Source organism: Blennius ocellaris (assembly GCF_963422515.1).
Source record: "Blennius ocellaris genome assembly, chromosome: 3".
In the NCBI taxonomy this organism is placed as follows: Eukaryota; Metazoa; Chordata; class Actinopteri; order Blenniiformes; family Blenniidae; genus Blennius; species Blennius ocellaris.
The window spans coordinates 3,490,850-3,508,734 of record NC_137652.1 but is presented as its reverse complement, the minus strand read 5'-3'; the positions used below and the strand labels follow the sequence as shown (position 1 = coordinate 3,508,734).

The 17,885-nt window shown below is 51.2% G+C and overlaps 1 protein-coding gene across 1 annotated transcript in view; it reads left to right on the top strand.

The window, feature by feature from the left end:
• The window catches only part of frmpd1a (FERM and PDZ domain containing 1a), a gene marked incomplete at both ends in the record, with an annotated part of 29,952 nt that extends 12,369 nt beyond the window's left edge, over positions 1-17,583 (top strand). The window contains 15 exon segments of the mRNA XM_080520906.1: positions 258-546; positions 885-987; positions 2,328-2,373; positions 5,260-5,364; positions 6,519-6,614; positions 6,849-6,974; positions 8,137-8,256; positions 8,523-8,659; positions 9,697-9,916; positions 10,016-10,198; positions 11,083-11,227; positions 11,917-13,221; positions 14,192-15,150; positions 15,152-16,639; positions 16,642-17,583. Of these exon segments, the coding sequence (XP_080377032.1) occupies positions 258-546; positions 885-987; positions 2,328-2,373; positions 5,260-5,364; positions 6,519-6,614; positions 6,849-6,974; positions 8,137-8,256; positions 8,523-8,659; positions 9,697-9,916; positions 10,016-10,198; positions 11,083-11,227; positions 11,917-13,221; positions 14,192-15,150; positions 15,152-16,639; positions 16,642-17,583 (6,264 nt within the window).
• Between the last annotated feature and the right edge of the window lie 302 nt (positions 17,584-17,885).

Sequence of the window (17,885 nt, the reverse complement as noted above, 5' to 3'; positions counted from 1 at the left end):
CGGAGTACCACCTGGTACTAGAGTACCTCCTGCTACCGGAGTACCACCTGGTACTAGAGTACCTCCTGCTACCGGAGTACCACTCTGGTACCAGTAGTACCACCTGGTACCAGAGTACCTCCTGCTACCGGAGTACCACCTGGTACCAGAGTACCACCTGGTACCAGAGTGCCTCCTGCTACCGGAGTACCACCTGGTACCAGAGTACCACCTGGTACTAGAGTGCTGCCTGGTACTGGAGTACCACCTGGTACCAGAGTGCTGCCTGGTACCGGAAGTACCACCTGGTACTAGAGTGCTGCCTGGTACCGGAGTACCACCTGGTACCAGAGTACTTCCTGGTACCAGAGTACCACCTGGTACTAGAGTACCTCCTGCTACCGGAGTACCACCTGGTACTAGAGTACCACCTGCTACCGGAGTACCACCTGGTACCGGAGTACCACCTGGTACCAGAGTACCGCCTGGTACCAGAGTGCCGCCTGGTACCGGAGTACCACTGGTACCGGAGTACCACCGGGTACCAGAGTACCTCCTGCTACCGGAGTACCACCTGGTACCAGAGTACCACCTGGTACTAGAATGCCCGCCTGGTGCTGGAGCTCCACCAGGTACCGGAGCACTCCTTGATACTGGAGTGCCACCTAGTGCCAGAGTACCACCTGGTACTGGAGCACTGTCTGGTACTAGAGTGCCACCTGGTACCATAGCTCCATCTGGTACCAGAATGCCACCTAGTACCAGAGCACTCCTTGATACTGGAGCACCACCGGGGACCGGAGTGCCGCCCAGTACCGGAGTACCACCTGGTACCGGACCTCCACCTGGTACGGCAGCGCATCGGGCCGAGCGGCGCCCCTCACCAGGACGTTTCTTGTGTCCAGGCGGTCCTGCAGACGGTCGTCTCGTCCCCGGAGACCAGCTGGTGAAGATCAATAACGTCGCCGTCGACGACCTGACCCCGGAGCAAGCCAGTGAAATAATCAGGTCCACACACACACACACACACACACACACTTCTGAAATCTGAAACCCAAGCACACGCTTCAAGACACACGTCTAGCGATCAGCCACAACAGTACAACCGTCTGTTTAGTCCTGTGACGATGGAATTGAACGGTTCTCTGGACGTCTGTTCCTGAGAATCACTGACTGATTTAATAACGATCCCTTCTGGAGTTCAGTCCGAACGACGTCGCTCACACTCATACGCCGTCCGCACGGGAACATGGAATCCGAGTGGCAGGAACGACAGCAGGAGCAACATGCAATACTTGCAACGTGGATATGTTATGAAAAGTGAGGAAATGTGTCCAGACATTTACCGTATTTTCTGCACTATAAGGCCAACCGGATTATAAGGCACATGGAATAGACCAGTGGTCAACAACCTTTATAGCTCAAAGCCATTAGGCTACTTTTTCCACTGATTCTAACACCCAGAGAGGTGCACGCACTTTATTTTGATAGTGCTACCTGCAGCCTATGCCAGGAGGACACTACACACAAAACCTTCTTCACTGCTGGTTGACAACTTACAACTACCGGTAATAAACTAAACTACATGAACTAAGCAACAAAAACACAACACAACACAATTATTACCGACACCACAAACCAAATAGAACCCCCAATAATTGCATTTAAAACACCACAAACAGAAACTCCCATAATTCATTGCAGCTATCGGCTGCACTGAGGAGCTCAGGATGCAAGGCATGATGGGAATTCATGTTTTGTGTTGTTGGAGGTTATTGTGGGTTGTTAGTGGGCTTGGTGTTGTGTTGATTGTGTTGATTGTGTTTTTGTTCCCCAGTTTAGGGAGTAGTTATTTCATCTAGTTTATTTTGGTTTGTTAGAATGTTGGTGTGCAACCATGAGTGATTAAGGTGTTGTGTGGAGTGTCGTCCGCTCTGAAGATCCGGTTGCCAAGTTAGAGTTGTCAAAATAAAAGCTTCTGGTTGTTCAGCTGTCAAATAGCAGTCTGGAGTAGAGCAATTCTTCCATATATAAGGCGCATCGGGTTATAAGGCGCACTGGCAGCTTTTGAGAAAATTTGAGGTATTTAGGTGCCTTATAGTGCGGAAAATACGGTAATCACACAGCAACATTTTCAACCTGCTCCGGAGTGAATCTCGACCCGGCAGGAAGCAGCGGAAACGTCAATCAGTCGTCTACCGTGAGAATCAACAGAGAACATTGCGTCTCGTTTAATCCGGGAGCAGAAGGCGAGTTGCTCTCATGTTGTGGCTGATCGACGACTCTTGAGTACAAACGCACCAGACTCGTTTGTATAAAAGCGTTTTCAGGCTTTCCGTGTGTTTCAGGGAGTGCCAGGAGACGCTGACGATGACGATCCTCAGGACGATGCTGGTGAGTGTCGTCATTTCAAGGCGGTCGTATCGTCCAGCGGGTCAAACTCTTCCTCTTTGGTCTCGTTGGTCCAGAAAACTTGTTTTCAAAAGTTTATTTCTTCTCCTTGATTTTTTTCCCCCCTCCATTTGAACATCGGATCCCGGCAGCTACATTCAGAATCCGCTGTGTCTGTGTGAGCTGGACTGGCTCCGCCCACACACACGGGAAGCACTTCCTCTCGTGGCGCCATGTGCCAGAGCAGAGCTGCCTAAATTGTGGGAGGAGTCAAAGGGGGGGGGGGGAGCCTACCTTGATTGTGATTGGCTAAAACCCCCCCCGATGACACTATATAGGGGTTTGATTTCTGATTGGCTGCTTGGAGCAACACACTTTTTAAAAACCCGTAACAGGGAGAGAGAGAGAGGACACACTTTCTTCACTTCTGGTGTGGGGACGATTATTATTGCTGGGAAAACTTTTAGAAAGTGGAATTTGCACATTTGTCCAAACAATTCACACTCTGTTGTTGTAGGAAGTATTTCCTTCCTTCCCTTCATTCACTCTGGTGCAATAGCATGTCTAGTGTGTGTGTGTGTGTGTGTGTGTGTGTGTGTGTGTGTGCGTGTGTGTGTTTGCACAGCCACGTGCTCTACATGTCCAATGTCTTTGACACCGGGGATTTGAAACCCGCTGTTGTCAACAAACCCATTAATCAGAATGCTAGTGAGGCCCGGGGTCATTGCTAACCACAGCGCGGTCGCCAAGGTCCCGCCGCGACGACACGCTACAATCTGACACGCACACACACGCACACACACACACTGACTTGATGTATGTGTTTCCACGGAGGTAAATAAATGGCCGCCCCTCGGTGATTCTCATCAGGCTCTGCTGATTGAAGCATCTTCGCGGTGATTCATCGGCTCGCGGCTCCTGCGAGAAATCGTTAAGCAGCTTTTAGGAATTCGCGGCAAATGTTCGTCTCCGTCCCGTCGGCCGGCGGGTAAAACACGTCTGAACCCAGCGAAGAGGGTTTTGTTCTAATCAGACGTGAGACAAGAGGAGGATTATTATGATTCAGCAGCTTCTTTCGCTTCTTCAATCCGCCAGATGTGTCCGACTGTGTGAAAACTCTGGTTTGGCTCCGTTTGTCTTGCACTCAAGATGTATAATGAACAGTTTCATGGCCTTTTAGAAGAAAGTGGATTTGGATGTGTGTTTTGTGTTAATCTGCATTTTTTTAAATTATGGAAACATCATTTTATCAGAAAGACTCGGTATATCTTCCTCCTCTAACACCAGATCATAGAGCATCTTCCTCCTCTGACATCAGATTACAGAGCATCTTCCTCCTCTGACACCAGATTATAGAGCATCTTCCTCCTCTAACATCAGATTATAGAGCATCTTCCTCCTCTGACATCAGATTATAGAGCATCTTCCTCCTCTAACACCAGATTATAGAGCATCTTCCTCCTCTAAAATCCAGATTTTAACTTCATGAGTGAACCACTCATTACTGTGACCACCATGCAGTACTACACCAACATGCAGTACTACACCACCATGCAGTACTACATCAACATGCAGTACTACACCAACATGCAGTACTACACCACCATGCAGTACCAGACCACCATGCAGCACTACACCACCATGCAGTACTACACCACCATGCAGCACTACACCACCATGCAGTACTACACCAACATGCAGTAGTACACCAACATGCAGTAGTACAACAACATGCAGTACTACACCACCATGCAGTACCAGACCACCATGCAGTAGTACACCACCATGCAGTACTACACCAACATGCAGTACTACACCAACATGCAGTACTACAACAACATGCAGTACTACACCAACATGCAGTGGTACAACAACATGCAGTCCTACACCACCATGCAGTAGTACAACAACATGCAGTACTACACCAACATGCAGTAGTACACCAACATGCAGTAGTACAACAACATGCAGTACTACACCACCATGCAGTACCAGACCACCATGCAGTACTACACCAACATGCAGTACTACACCACCATGCAGTCCTACACCACCATGCAGTCCTACACCAATATGCAGTACTACACCAACATGCAGTCCTACACCACCATGCAGTCCTACACCAATATGCAGTACTACACCACCATGCAGTCCTACACCACCATGCAGTCCTACACCAATATGCAGTACTACACCACCATGCAGTCCTACACCACCATGCAGTCCTACACCAATATGCAGTACTACACCAACATGCAGTCCTACACCACCATGCAGTCCTACACCAATATGCAGTACTACACCACCATGCAGTCCTACACCAACATGCAGAACTACACCAACATGCAGTAGTACAACAACATGCAGTACTGCACCACCATGCAGTACTACACCAACATGCAGTCCTACACCAACATGCAGAACTACACCACCATGCAGTACTACACCAACATGCAGTCCTACACCACCATGCAGTCCTACACCAATATGCAGTACTACACCAACATGCAGTCCTACACCACCATGCAGTCCTACACCAATATGCAGTACTACACCACCATGCAGTCCTACACCACCATGCAGTCCTACACCAACATGCAGAACTACACCAACATGCAGTAGTACAACAACATGCAGTACTGCACCACCATGCAGTCCTACACCACCATGCAGTCCTACACCAACATGCAGAACTACACCAACATGCAGTAGTACACCACCATGCAGTCCTACACCACCATGCAGTCCTACACCAACATGCAGAACTACACCAACATGCAGTAGTACAACAACATGCAGTACTGCACCACCATGCAGTACTACACCACCATGCAGTACTACACCACCATGCAGTCCTACCATGGTGCTCAGTGTGTCTCCCGCCCTCAGGGCCCCAAGTCGTCGTTCATCACCCCGGAGAAAAGAGCCAAGCTGCGCTCCAACCCCGTGAAGGTCCACTTCGCCGAGGAGGTGGAAGTGAACGGCCACTCTCAGGTGAGACGTTCAGAGTCCGTCGCCACGGTGACCCGTCCGGGTGAGGAGTGAGCGAGCGTCGCCTGTTTCCGCTGACAGATCTCAACATTTCTTTGTTTGTATGGAATTCTTTATCTTCATTGAAAAACAAAGACAAAACACGCTTCCGCGTCAAAACTTCCAGTTCACATTTTGAATGAAAAGGAGCAGAAAAGAAGATTTACTGTTATTTTTGCCTCTCAATGCCGTCCCAATGTTCAACATTCTGAATGTTTACATATTTACAGGTATATTTTAAGCATTCTATGCACAGTATTTTACAGTGTAAACACAAAAAGAAAGATAACCGTCATTTTCATGTTTCCCCAAATCAAATATTTCACATTATCTCCTATCATATATATCGTTATTACGTATAGTCAGGTCTATTTTTCCTACCTTTTTTTTTTTTAACATTGCTGAGAGTCCTGGGAGAGGCGACGGGAACGAAAAGAAACAAGCTCATCAGAGTGTCGCCTGGTTAAAAATAGAACAGAAAAGAGAAAACAGCTCTTCTTTCTTCTAAATTCAGTATCGTGTGTCCGGGTTTTTTTGGGGTTTTTTTTTCCGCCGTACTGAGAAACGAATGCTGATGAATGAGTCCTGATGAGGCACGTTGCTTCATAATGGGTGCGTTTGATTCCAACCCCCCGTGAGCAGTTTCTGTTTTGGACGCTTCGGGCTCGGTGGGGGGGGGGGGGTTGTTTTTTTTGTTTTTTCCGTCCCGACGGCGGATGTGAAATTAGCTGTTGGAAACCACAGAGGCCGGAGCCATTTAGCCATCAGCCAGGGAAAGCGGGTCGATATCCGGATATCTCTAATGCCTGCGATTACAAGACGATGAGACGTCGGATGGGACGGGGGAGGGGGGAGGGGGGGGGGGGGTCTGAGAATCCGACTTGAAACCGTGCTTTTCATCAATGTTGCATCGCGTCGCGGCGTCTGTACAGAAAAACACTTTCTAAAACCTAAAATCATGAGAGGACAAGGGAGGAGGAGGAGACGGAAGCAGGGAGAATGTGAGGACGTCGGCGTCCCTCTTGCAGTGATTGACGACGGCCGGCTTCTCAAAGCCAATCGAGCGTCTCCTTGACCCCTTGACCCCTTGACCCCTTGACCTCCGCTTCGCCTTGCAGGGGAACTCGCTGCTCTTCCTGCCCAACGTGCTGAAGGTGTATCTGGAGAACGGGCAGACCAAGGCCTTCAAGTTCGAGCCGGCCACCACTGTCAAGGTACGGCGGCGTAGAATTACACTGAAATGCTCCCAGTGTGTCCGAGGGGGGGGGGGGGGGGGGGGGTCAGAGGTCACGGTTTGTAATCATAAACCAGTGAGGATGGACGGCTGGGCAGGCGGACGGATGGTTAATAGAAAAAAGTGGACGAATGGACAGATGATAGATGAAAGACGTTTCTTTGTGACGAGGCTTTGAAGCCGCCGCCGCTGAAGGTGTGACTGTGTTGGCCAGGACATCGTCATGACGCTGAGGGAGAAACTGTCCCTGAGCCGCGTCGAGCATTTCTCTCTGGTTCTGGAGCAGCAGCTCAGCATCAGCAAACTGCTGCTGCTGCACGACGAGGAGAGGATCCAGCAGGTACACACACACACACACACACACACACACACACACACACACACACACACACACACACACACACACACACACACACACACACACACACACACACACACACACACACACACACACACACACACACAGACACGTACATACATCGTAGACACACATGCCAAAAATATATGTGCAATATTATTATTATTATTATTAACTCGTTCAAAAAAACTTCCTTTGGTGGCGTTCGTGGCTGTTTTCATCCACTAACAGCTTGACAGCTGTAAACTTTTTTTTGCATAAATCTGTTAATCAACCTCAGTCCTGATCAAAACTCCCAAATATAAAAAAAAATAAATAAAAATTTATTAACCATTTGAATGCCCATTTAGAAGATGAAGTCATGATTTTGGGAGGGAAAACCACAAAATTACCTCTTTTCAGCATAATAAATGATCAACAAGAGGTTTATTACATGTTATTACCGTCTTGGATATTTAAAACATTAGTAATGTAACTGACTTTGAAGCATATTTAGTTTTTGTGAAGCATCAGATTTGAAAAAAAACAAAAAAAACTCCCTTTGGTGGCGTTGGTGGCTGTTTTCATCCACCAACTTTAAATAGATCATATCTGGTGAAAATATAGTTATACAAAAAAATACATAATCTATGTTTATTTAGACCCACACTTACATTCATGCACACACACACACACACACACACACACACACACACACACACACACACTCATATATACCTAAATCCCTAAATTATAATTATCTTTCTGTATTTGAAAAAAGTATTATATACGTAAATATTACAGTGAGAATTTTATCTAACATAGAAGACATAAATATGTATATATACACATACAATATTCAGACATATACATAATTATGACATAGATACACATACTCATATATATAAACACATTCACTTACACACATACACAGTTACACACATGTTCACATACACACCTGCACTGAAAGGAAATATCTGTTGATTTAATGTAGTTTAATCATGTCGCACGTTTCCAAGTAGATTGAATCTCTTTTAATGAAGTTTATTAGAGTGAGAAACTCAATGTGCTCATGTTTAATCAAACATATTTCTGACGTGTAAACCAAGCAACTTCTTTGTTGATGTGTGTGTGTGTGTGTGTGTGTGTGTGTGTGTGTGTGCAGGTGGTCCAGAAGAAGGAAGCCCACGACTACAGGTGTCTGTTCCGAGTGTGTTTCATGCCCAGGAGCCTGGAGACGCTGCTGCAGGACGATCCCACCGCCTTCGAGTACCTGTATCTGCAGGTACGATCGGCTCAAAAACGCCGGTTCGCGGTCGAGACGTGAACTTTTAACGCGGCGTAACAGCGGGAACGACGCCGCCTCCCCGGGTTTTTAACGGTTTTTCACTTCTTCGCCGTTCCCGCCGGTGAAACCCGGCGACATTTGATGGACCTCCGGGGGCGAGAAAGCTCGTTGCGAAAGGTTTCCGGGACATCGAGTCTTGTGCCGCTCCAGACCCCCCCCCAAAAGATCTTTGTGTGTTTTTTTTTGCTGTGGCCGTGCTTCAGGGGGTGAACGACGTGCTGCAGGAGCGCTTCGCGGTGGAGATGAGGTGCAACACGGCGTTGCGACTGGCCGCCCTGCACATCCAGGAGCGGCTGGCGACCTGCGGACAGTCGCCCAAGACCAACCTGAAGATGATCACGTGAGACACACACAACACGCCACCTGCTCTTGTGTCTTCGTGAGAAATCGAACGTATTTGTGTTGCAGTCAGAAACTTAAAGTCCCAGTGAAATGTAAAACACTACATTGCAAAAAACGAGAGTTGGGCTACTACTTGTAAGGTTCCTCCGACTCTGCCCCACCACTGTTGTCGCTTAACAAAGTTATTTGAATTTTGAATCTCCAGCCGAGGAAGTCGGGGGAATCCTTTTTCGTCAAGAGTTGTGCAGATCTCCATCTGTTGTGTTTATATCGGCCTGTTTCCCTCTTAAATATCCAAGTTTTTACAGTGTTTTGAAGTTATAGTCGGTGTTTTATGAGCCTTGATGAAAGATTGAGCCTGGAAGAGACTGAGGGAGGAGGAAAGGAGCACGGGCGGCGGGAGCGGCTAGCCGCTAGCTCGGGCGGCTAGTAGACGATCAAGTAATACCTGGACTCATCTTCGGTGATTCCGCGCAGTCGGAAAAGCGCTTCGATGTGTTCGATCCAGGAAGCCGGTCGTTCTGCCAAAAGTCAGGAGCCTCAAAGCCTCAAAGGTGAAAACTGGCGGCTGCTGAGGCGAGGAGACGAGGACGAATGGAGGACGAAGCGTCTTCTGCTTCCTCAAACATGTTCCAGACGGGGTCACCGATGGCAGAACCACCTTCTGTGTCTTCTTCATCAATCACTGGGTTTGAAATGACCATGATGATGAAATATGGTTAAATTCAGCCTCTTCGTGGTCAAAACTCTGATCCTCCATAATGTAAACACAACTTGGGCGTGTGCACAACTCGTGATGTCACTCTGTTATTGTCAGAAGCTCCGCCCAGCAGAGGAAATGGCGCCGTTTATCGGCTATTTTCTCGCAGATTGCCGTGTTTTAACATTTTACCCTTCGGCCAGTTAGCATAAAAAATGTCTCTAGAAGCGACGGCCAGAGTGTTTTGGAGGTCGAGTTTCCATTTCACTAGGACTTTAAAATAGTGGGAACTTTTCAGAAACTGAACGCCCCCCCCCCCTTCCGCCTTCCTGCAGGAAGACCTGGGGCATCGAGAACTTCGTGTCGTCGACGCTGCTGAGGAACATGCGGGAGAAAGACCTGCGGAAGGCCATCTGCTACCACATGAAGAAGAGCCAGTCGCAGCACGACCCCAAGCAGAAGGGCGAGTCGGCGGACCGGGCCAGGATCCACTACCTGGACGAGCTGAGCGACCTCAAGTCGTTCGGGGGGAAATCCTTCAGCGCCACCATGATGGTCGGGTCCCCGAGCCACGCATGCGGAGGGTTGAGGGGGTCGTAGGGTTGTTTGTTGAGGTTGTGCGGATTTAAAAGCTGGGGATCCGTCCGTTTGCAGCTCCAGGACCGGGAGTCCATGGTGACCCTGCTGGTGGGGGCTCGGTACGGGGTGAGTCAGGTGGTCAACCACAAGCTGAGCATCCTGTCCGTCCTCACCGAGTTCGCCTGCATCACGCGCATCGAGCTGCTGCCCGAGTCCGACAAGGTCAGCCTGGTGAAGATCTACCTGCAGGACATCAAGGTGAGGAGGGACGGGGGGGAGGGGGGGCGTGGCCACACAGCTCCAGAACAAGTACGACGTATGATTAATACGTTTCAGTGACTTTTACACCGGGAACGTCAAACACAATTCAGTTCAGCCTGATTTCCTCTTGTAAAATTGTGCCATAAAAACCCTGAGGTGTGAAGTCGGTCTTTGTCGTGTTGTCGATTATATACGCTGAAATAAATGTCGACTCCAGAAGAGAACTCCAATCTCAACATGAAGCCAGTTTTAATTAAACTTTCTGGTGCAAAACTAAAGTAAAAAGTCCAGGAAACGTCTCTTCCAGCTGTTGCGTTCTGGTGCGTTTTTACAAACTCCACCTGACGACACGACTCTGAGGCCAGTTTTGATAACGAACGACTGATCTTCAGGATTTATCCTCCTTACGAGCAGAATCAGCTGGAATCTGCTCCAAATCCAACCCCGCGGTTTAATAACATGGATGGATGGATGGATGGATGGATGGATGGATGGATGGATGGACCCCCCCTTTAATTTATTTTATTGTTCTTATTTATTTTATTACTTTTTAAGCGTTTTTATATTTCTATTAATTTCTTTTACATTGTTGTATTCTTATTTGTAGTTTTTTTTAATGTGTTTGTAGTTTTTAATCTGTTTTTATTTTTATTTATGGTTTTTTACTTATTTAGTGTTGGAGCTAATTTGCATTGTTTTAGTTTTATTGTTTTTATGTGCAGTCTCATGTGCAGCACTTTGGAAACGCTTTGTTGTTTAAATGTGCTGTATAAATAAAGTGGATTGGATGGATGGATGGATGGACGGACGGCTGGACGGATGGATGGACGGATGGTTGGTGCTCTTCCACTGCCTTGTCTCACCTGGTGTCGTCCTTCCAGCCCATCACGTTGCTGTTGGAGTCGTCCGCGGCCAAGGACATGTCCTGCCTGATCGCAGGGTACTGCCGGGTGTTCGTCGACCCCGGGCTCAACATCTTCCCCTGGACCGACGACTCCAGGAAGCACAGGGTGTCTGCGGAGGAAGGTGCGGAGGCCCGTGCACGTGTTCTACAATAATCTGTTACTGCTGAGGACGGAGACGATGCGCGTGGTGGAACCGTGTAGAAATAAGGCTGCGCCGGCGCGTTCCACAACCCCAATAACCTGGAAAACCTGGAAAACACAAAAAAAATAACTAATGAGGGAATTTATAAATGAGTAGATAATAATATATATAATAATTAATAATAATATTATTAATAATAATATTAATAATAATAATAATAATAATAATTGTTATTATTATTATTATTATTATTATCCGGGCCAGAATCCACTACCTTTATTAATAATAATAATATTATAATATAATAATAATAATTATTATTATTATTATTATTGTTATTATTATATAATACTATTATTATTATTATATAATAATATATTATTATTATTATTATTGATATTTATGTTGAAAAAGAAAAGTGAGATTAAACTGGAAATTATAATTGGTAAATGATAATGAATATTAATAATTAAATACAATTTGCTACCAAAATGTAATTTTTTTCACATGTAATTGTCCATCCTTCATATCTACAATGTGCATTTTGTTTTGACATTTTTCCATGTCCACGTTCTCACGTCTATTTACCGCTGTAGTTATTTATGTATTTTTTTAAACGTTGTCTTCCTTCCCGTGACGGTGTCTCTGCTGTGGGTTGGACTCCCCAGGCTACGTCTCGCGCTGCGGCAGCGACTCGGACGACTCCTCGGACCCGGGCGCGGGGCCGCCGGCGAGCCTGGCGTCTCGAGACGGGAAGCCTCGCCATCGCGTCCGGTCGTCCTCGGACCCGGACGGCAGGAGAAGAAAAGACAGGCAGAGGAAGAGGGACGGCAAAGAGACGGGCGGACGATCGTGGGACGAGAGTAAGGTCAAGGAGGAGAAGGACGAGAAGGACGAGAAGGACGGCGTCGGCGAAAAGGAGAAGACGGCGGCGGGTGAGAGTGAAGACAGCCGAGGGGAAGATCTGGGACGGACAGAAGACGTGAAGGAGGGCGGACAGACGGAGGGACCGACTGGAGGACAGATCGCAGGACAGGTCGGAGGTGGGTCCGAGGGTCGGGCGGCGGACGATCACCCGTCCGCCTCGGAGGCGTCGGACTCGTGTCACACGGACTCCCGCGTCCTCACCAGCCCGTCCAGCGACTCCCTGGACGCCCTGGAGGAGGACGACTTGCTGTCCTGCTCCTCTACCTCCGTCCTCCTGAGCGCCCCGACTCACGTCCACTCCTCCCTTCACCTCCACCCTTTCCCCCAGCGCCACGCTCAGCCTCACCTCCTCACCCCGCCGCCGCCTCACTGCCACCCCCTCCTGCACCTCGCAGGAGGAGGAGGAGGAGGAGGAGGAGGAGGAGGAGGAGGAGGAGGAGACTCCTGCAGGAGGTCAGGGGACGGAGGAGATCCACACCTCCTCACCCCCGACTCCGCCCATCAGAACTGTGCAAGTGGCCTCTGTTCGGACGACGGCTCGCTGTGCTTCGCCGAGCTCTCCCGCCTCGTGGACTTCCTGCCGAGCCCCCCGGAGGCCAGCGAGGAGGAGGAGGAGGAGGAGGAGGACGAGCTGAGGAGGAGCAGGAGGGGGAGGAACGTGTTACAGGAAGTGGAGGCGGCAGCGAGGAGGGCGGGAAGTCTGACCGCGGGGGGCGTTTCCAGGGAGCGTCCCCTGTCCACGTCCTCCTCCTCCTCCTCCCGCTTGGACTTCGTCTTCAACTTCGACCAGAGCGACGCCCGCTGCTACTACAACATCTGCTCCAACATCACGCCCGACAGCGCCCGCAGCCTGTCCCAGCCCCCGCAGGGCGCCGCGGGGGCGGGGGCGGGGGCGGGGGGTGAGGGCGGCGCCCAGGACCCGGCCGTCCCCATCCTGCAGCCGCCCCCCGGCTTCGGCGACAGCAGCTCCGACGACGAGTTCTTCGACGCCCGGGACGGCTTCGCCTCGCCCGAAGACCCGGCGCCGCCGGACGCCGCGCCGCGAGGTGACCGCCGCCGCGTGATCGCAGGAAACAATCTGTCCTTTTCAACATATTTACTGCGTCTTAGGCCCTCGTGACGCAACGTCACCAATCACAAACTGTCAGAATTAATCGTCTTCCTCCACAAGTTTTTTTTTTAATTACTAAACGTCCATCATGGTCCTCATTTCAATCCAAACACATCTGACTTCATTCATCGACTCCGTTTTTTTTCATCTCTGAAGAATCAGCAATAACAACGTCATGACCTTTCCTGCTTTTGCCGCCACCTGGTGGTGGAAGCACTTAGGGACAATTGACAAATGCATCCAGAAAATGGAATAAGGATGAAAGCCTAATTGTTTTCTCATTTATTTCTAATGGATAAACCACAAATTGGATTATGGCAATTATAGCCTCCAATTTAGAAGAAAACCAACAAAAAACTATTGATCTAATAAAGCTTTACAATATTTCGTGATACTTTCTCGCTGAATCATCTCATCCATGTTGAAGTTCACTTAACTGAGAAGTGTATTATTGCCCTAAAACCGATTTAAATACAACGATCAGTTGTAAAGTTGTGGCCACTTGCTTCAGTTTCTTTCTCAGATTTGATTTAATGTTGAAATGTAACCGGACCTCCTCTTTACAAGATCCTCTTTTAAAGTTTTCTGAAATAAATCACATTTTGTATGAAGACTTATGCGGATATTCGACAAAGAAACCCCCCACACTATTTAGAACAGTCATCCAGACCAATACAATCTATATACGGCAGAACTTGAGGATAATTCTGAGGAACATCAGCTGCATTTTTACAACAAAATGTCAAATATAGTCTATTAAGATCTGACACAACTGATGCATTCCATTATGCTTTATACATTAATTGTTAATTGTTGCAATAAGAAGAAGTTTAAATGTGTTTATCTTCATTTACACTCGGATCACATCCTGCTCTACAGTGACTGTGATTCTCTGTTTCTTCCAGACGTTTGCACCGAGATGAAGCTGGACTTCCTCAGTTCGCTCAGCCTCAGCGACATCCAGGTGTCTGTGCCGGACGCAGACAAGGACAGAAAAGCACAAGAAGAAGAAGAAGAAGAAGAAGACAAAGACGAAGGCGAGACGTCGCTCCAGCTCCGAAAACGATCCCGTAAGCGGCGTTCTTACATGGAGACCGAGTACACCTCCAGAGTGTCGTACCCCGACCCGGACCCCAAGTCCCAGCGGGCGACCCGGCTTCACAACAACCTCCCGGCCGAGACCGGCGGCGCCCAGACCCTCAGCTCAGACCCCGAACCTTCGAGGCAGACGCAGAACCCCAGTCCCACCGTGTCCTCGCTCACCCACTCTGAAGGGGAACCGACTCAGCTGGAGTCCAAACCCATCCTGTCCAAACCTTCTTCCGCCTACAGGTCCGACTCGCTCTCCGGCCCGCGGGCCCATGGGCAACGCAGAGATCCCCAGGCATCCCCCAGGACCAAGAAGCAGGACATGGAGATGGAGCCGGACGCCATGGAGTCCAAATCGGTCACAGACCTGGTGAAAGGCGTTTCCCCGGCCATCACGGTGGTCCGCTGCCGGGTGGACCCGGACGGGAAGGAGAGTGCTGACCGGAGGGCTGACGGAGAGGAGGAGGGGGGAGGACAGGGGGAGACGGGTGAGGGGAGGGAGGAGGGAGAGAGGGATGAAGCGGTGGGCGTTACCGGAAACGGGCCGTTCACCCGTCACATGTTTTTGCCAGAGAGCGGCGGCGAGGAGAGGCAGCGGTTGCTCCTCGGCGCCGACCGGTCACCGGACGACGACTCAAAGACTCCAGAGGTCGAAGTGAAGGGAAGCAACGGCCTCCTGCCGCCCACCGACCCGGACATGAACACACATATAGATGAATTTATACTTGAAGATGAGCTGGAGAAATCCAAGCGGTTACCACACTCCCCGCCCCCGGCCCCCGCCGTCGTCTCCTCTACCTCTGGCACCGCTGCTCCAGAAGTCGCCCAGTGGCTGTTTGGTGGAAGACGAAGGAGCCGACCGAACCGCGGGAAGCTCAAACCCTGAGGAACGCCACGAAGCCAATCACACCAATGGGAGTAATCACACTGCCAAAGCACAATCACCGGAAACCAGTGTGAACGACGACAAGTCCGTTTCCTCCGCGACCCCCGGCGACGACGTCACCGACAGCACCACCTCGGACAACGTCTTCGACGACGACGCTGACGAAGTGACCGATTCTGTGAGCTTGAGTTTGAGCGATGACAGAGACGAGAGGCGTGAAGCCACGAAGCACGGCGTCGGTGAAAGCGACTCGCAGGTGATCGTTAAATCCCCGCCGAACGCTGAACCTCTGAGGCTTCGGTCCATCGACCCCGAATACACTCGAGCTATAAACTCTATCACGGCGAAGCTTGGAGCCGCAACCAGCGCCACGTCTCCGACGTTCAGTTCAGGCGTTCGATTGAAAAGTGAGCTTGAGCTTCAAAATGCTTCAAATCAACCGGAAGACAACCCCAGGAGGGATTCCGCCTTGTCGAGCCCTGAGGCCAATGACAGCTTGGCGAGTCTGGGCTTGGCGAAGGTGAACGCGTCTGCAATCCAGGACGTCCGCAAAGAGCCTTCGTCTCCAACTCACTTCCTGTTTCAGCCGTGTTCCCCGAGCATCATGGGACGACTGTCTACCTCGACGCTCAGGGGGAAGATTCAGATGTTGCCTCTCTATCTGTCGCGATCGCAGGAAGCCGTCAACCAAGCTGGCGCTGAAAGTGTGGAGCAAAGTGCGTCTGAGGACGGCAGCGGGGAAACCTCAAAGATCACCATCCAAGTCACGGACGTCCACGACGTCACGCAAACCGTGGACCTGGAAGCGGCTGCCGCCGCCGCAGACTCTGCGGAGTCGGACGATTCGGACACGACGGTTACGGGCTCGGATGTGGACGGGGAGTATTCGGTGGAGGTCAACTCGGCCAAGAGTTTTCCTTCAGGATCAGAAGTTAGTCCTCAGATTCCCGTCCAGACGGAGCCCAAACCCCAAAGTCCCCAACCCTCCTTGTTCTCCGGACTTCTTAAGAACACACCGGGACCGATTACTGAGCCTCCGGCCTCCATTAGGAGCCACTTTCAAACAGAACCCTCACAGTTCACCACAGACACCCCTGGTCCTGTGAAAGAGCCTCCAGAGCCCAAAGCGGAAGACAGTCCGGGACACAGAACAGGCGGTCAGTCTCCGTCCGTCCCCGCTCCGATTGTGGTGACCACGCAGAACCTGAACGGTCCGGGCCTTCCTTTCCACAGTCTGGCTCAGAAAGCACAAAGAGCCAGCAGTGACAGGCCCTTAATGGGTCTCTGCAGACCCCCGGAGCAGAACTCCAACTCGGCAAAGGGCCTTTCGTCAGGCTGCAGAGTGTTTACCGTCTGCGAGGATCTGTCCCAGAACAAGCTTCCCCGGCCAGGCGGTCTCCGCCGCCCCCCCTCAAGCCCGAGATCAGCTGCGGCTCCGTGCTGGCGTCCGGATGCGAGTCGGTGGCCGAAGGGGTCCAGGTGCCGCTGGACGCCTGCGGCTGCCCGGCCGTCTACACCAACTGCTTCGGTTCGGGCGACGGGTTCGACGACGAGCTGACGGTGTACGAGTTCTCCTGCCGCACGCAGAGCGGCGGCGCGACGCAGACCTCCGGCGTGGCTCTTCCTCTCGTGAGCTCGGCCCCGCTCCCCTCCTTTCTCTCCACCTCCTCCTCCACCTACTCCCCCTCCTTCCCCCGCTCCATCCTCTTCTCCGGCTCTACCTCGGAGCTCTCGCCGCTCCTCTCGCCGCTGTCCGACTCCTCCGACTCGCACCGGGACGCCATCGGCCGGCTCGGCCGGCAGCGCTACCCCGAGCCGCCCGCCGGCTTCCAGATGCTGCGCGTCGACGTGGACCGGCTCCTCTCCGTCCTGGAGGGCGGCGGCGCCGACCGGTCGGCGGCGGGCTACGGAGGGCGCCACCCCAGAGACACCTGCCCCACCCACTTCACCGAGAACAAGCGGGTCCTGCAGCTGGAGGCGCGGCGGCTGATGTCCGGCTGCCAGAAGGTGGTGGGCGTCGGGCAGAGCCCCGAGGAGATGCTGCGCTCGCTGGCCGCCAGCTTCCGGACCCTGGTGGAGCTCGCCGGCGTCTGCCTCTGGTTCTCCGGGTGCGACCGGTGCGACCGGCGGAACGCGGAGGCGGTGGCGGGCCTCGCCGACGTGGCCCGCTCCTTCAGGGACTTCTGCCTGGCGGCGGAGCGGGCGAGCAGCAAGCGCAGCTGCCAGGACCTGAGCACCAAGCTGCTGGCCAAGCAGTGCACGGCGCTCACCGCGTCCGTCTTCTGCCTCACGCAGCTGTTCCGCACCCTCACGGCGCTATGACGCGACCTCGGTGGAGGTCGCCGGCGAGGGGGGGGGGGGGCGGAGGTCGTCGAGGTGCATGTGACGACCCGACGTAACGCTTCGCGCCGACCGTAAGCCCACAAGCCAGGGGTCGAATCCGCCTGCATTCCACTACCGAAGATCTGGTGTACTTGAATGTATTCTATATTACTTCCTACGTTTATTTATTGGTCGGTTTGTATTTATTGATCGGTTGATCGATTTAAGTTTCTCCGGCGCGCCTGAGGAATGTCGAGGAAAGTTGAAATGTTTACAGGAAAAGCTTTAGGCAGACGAGTCGC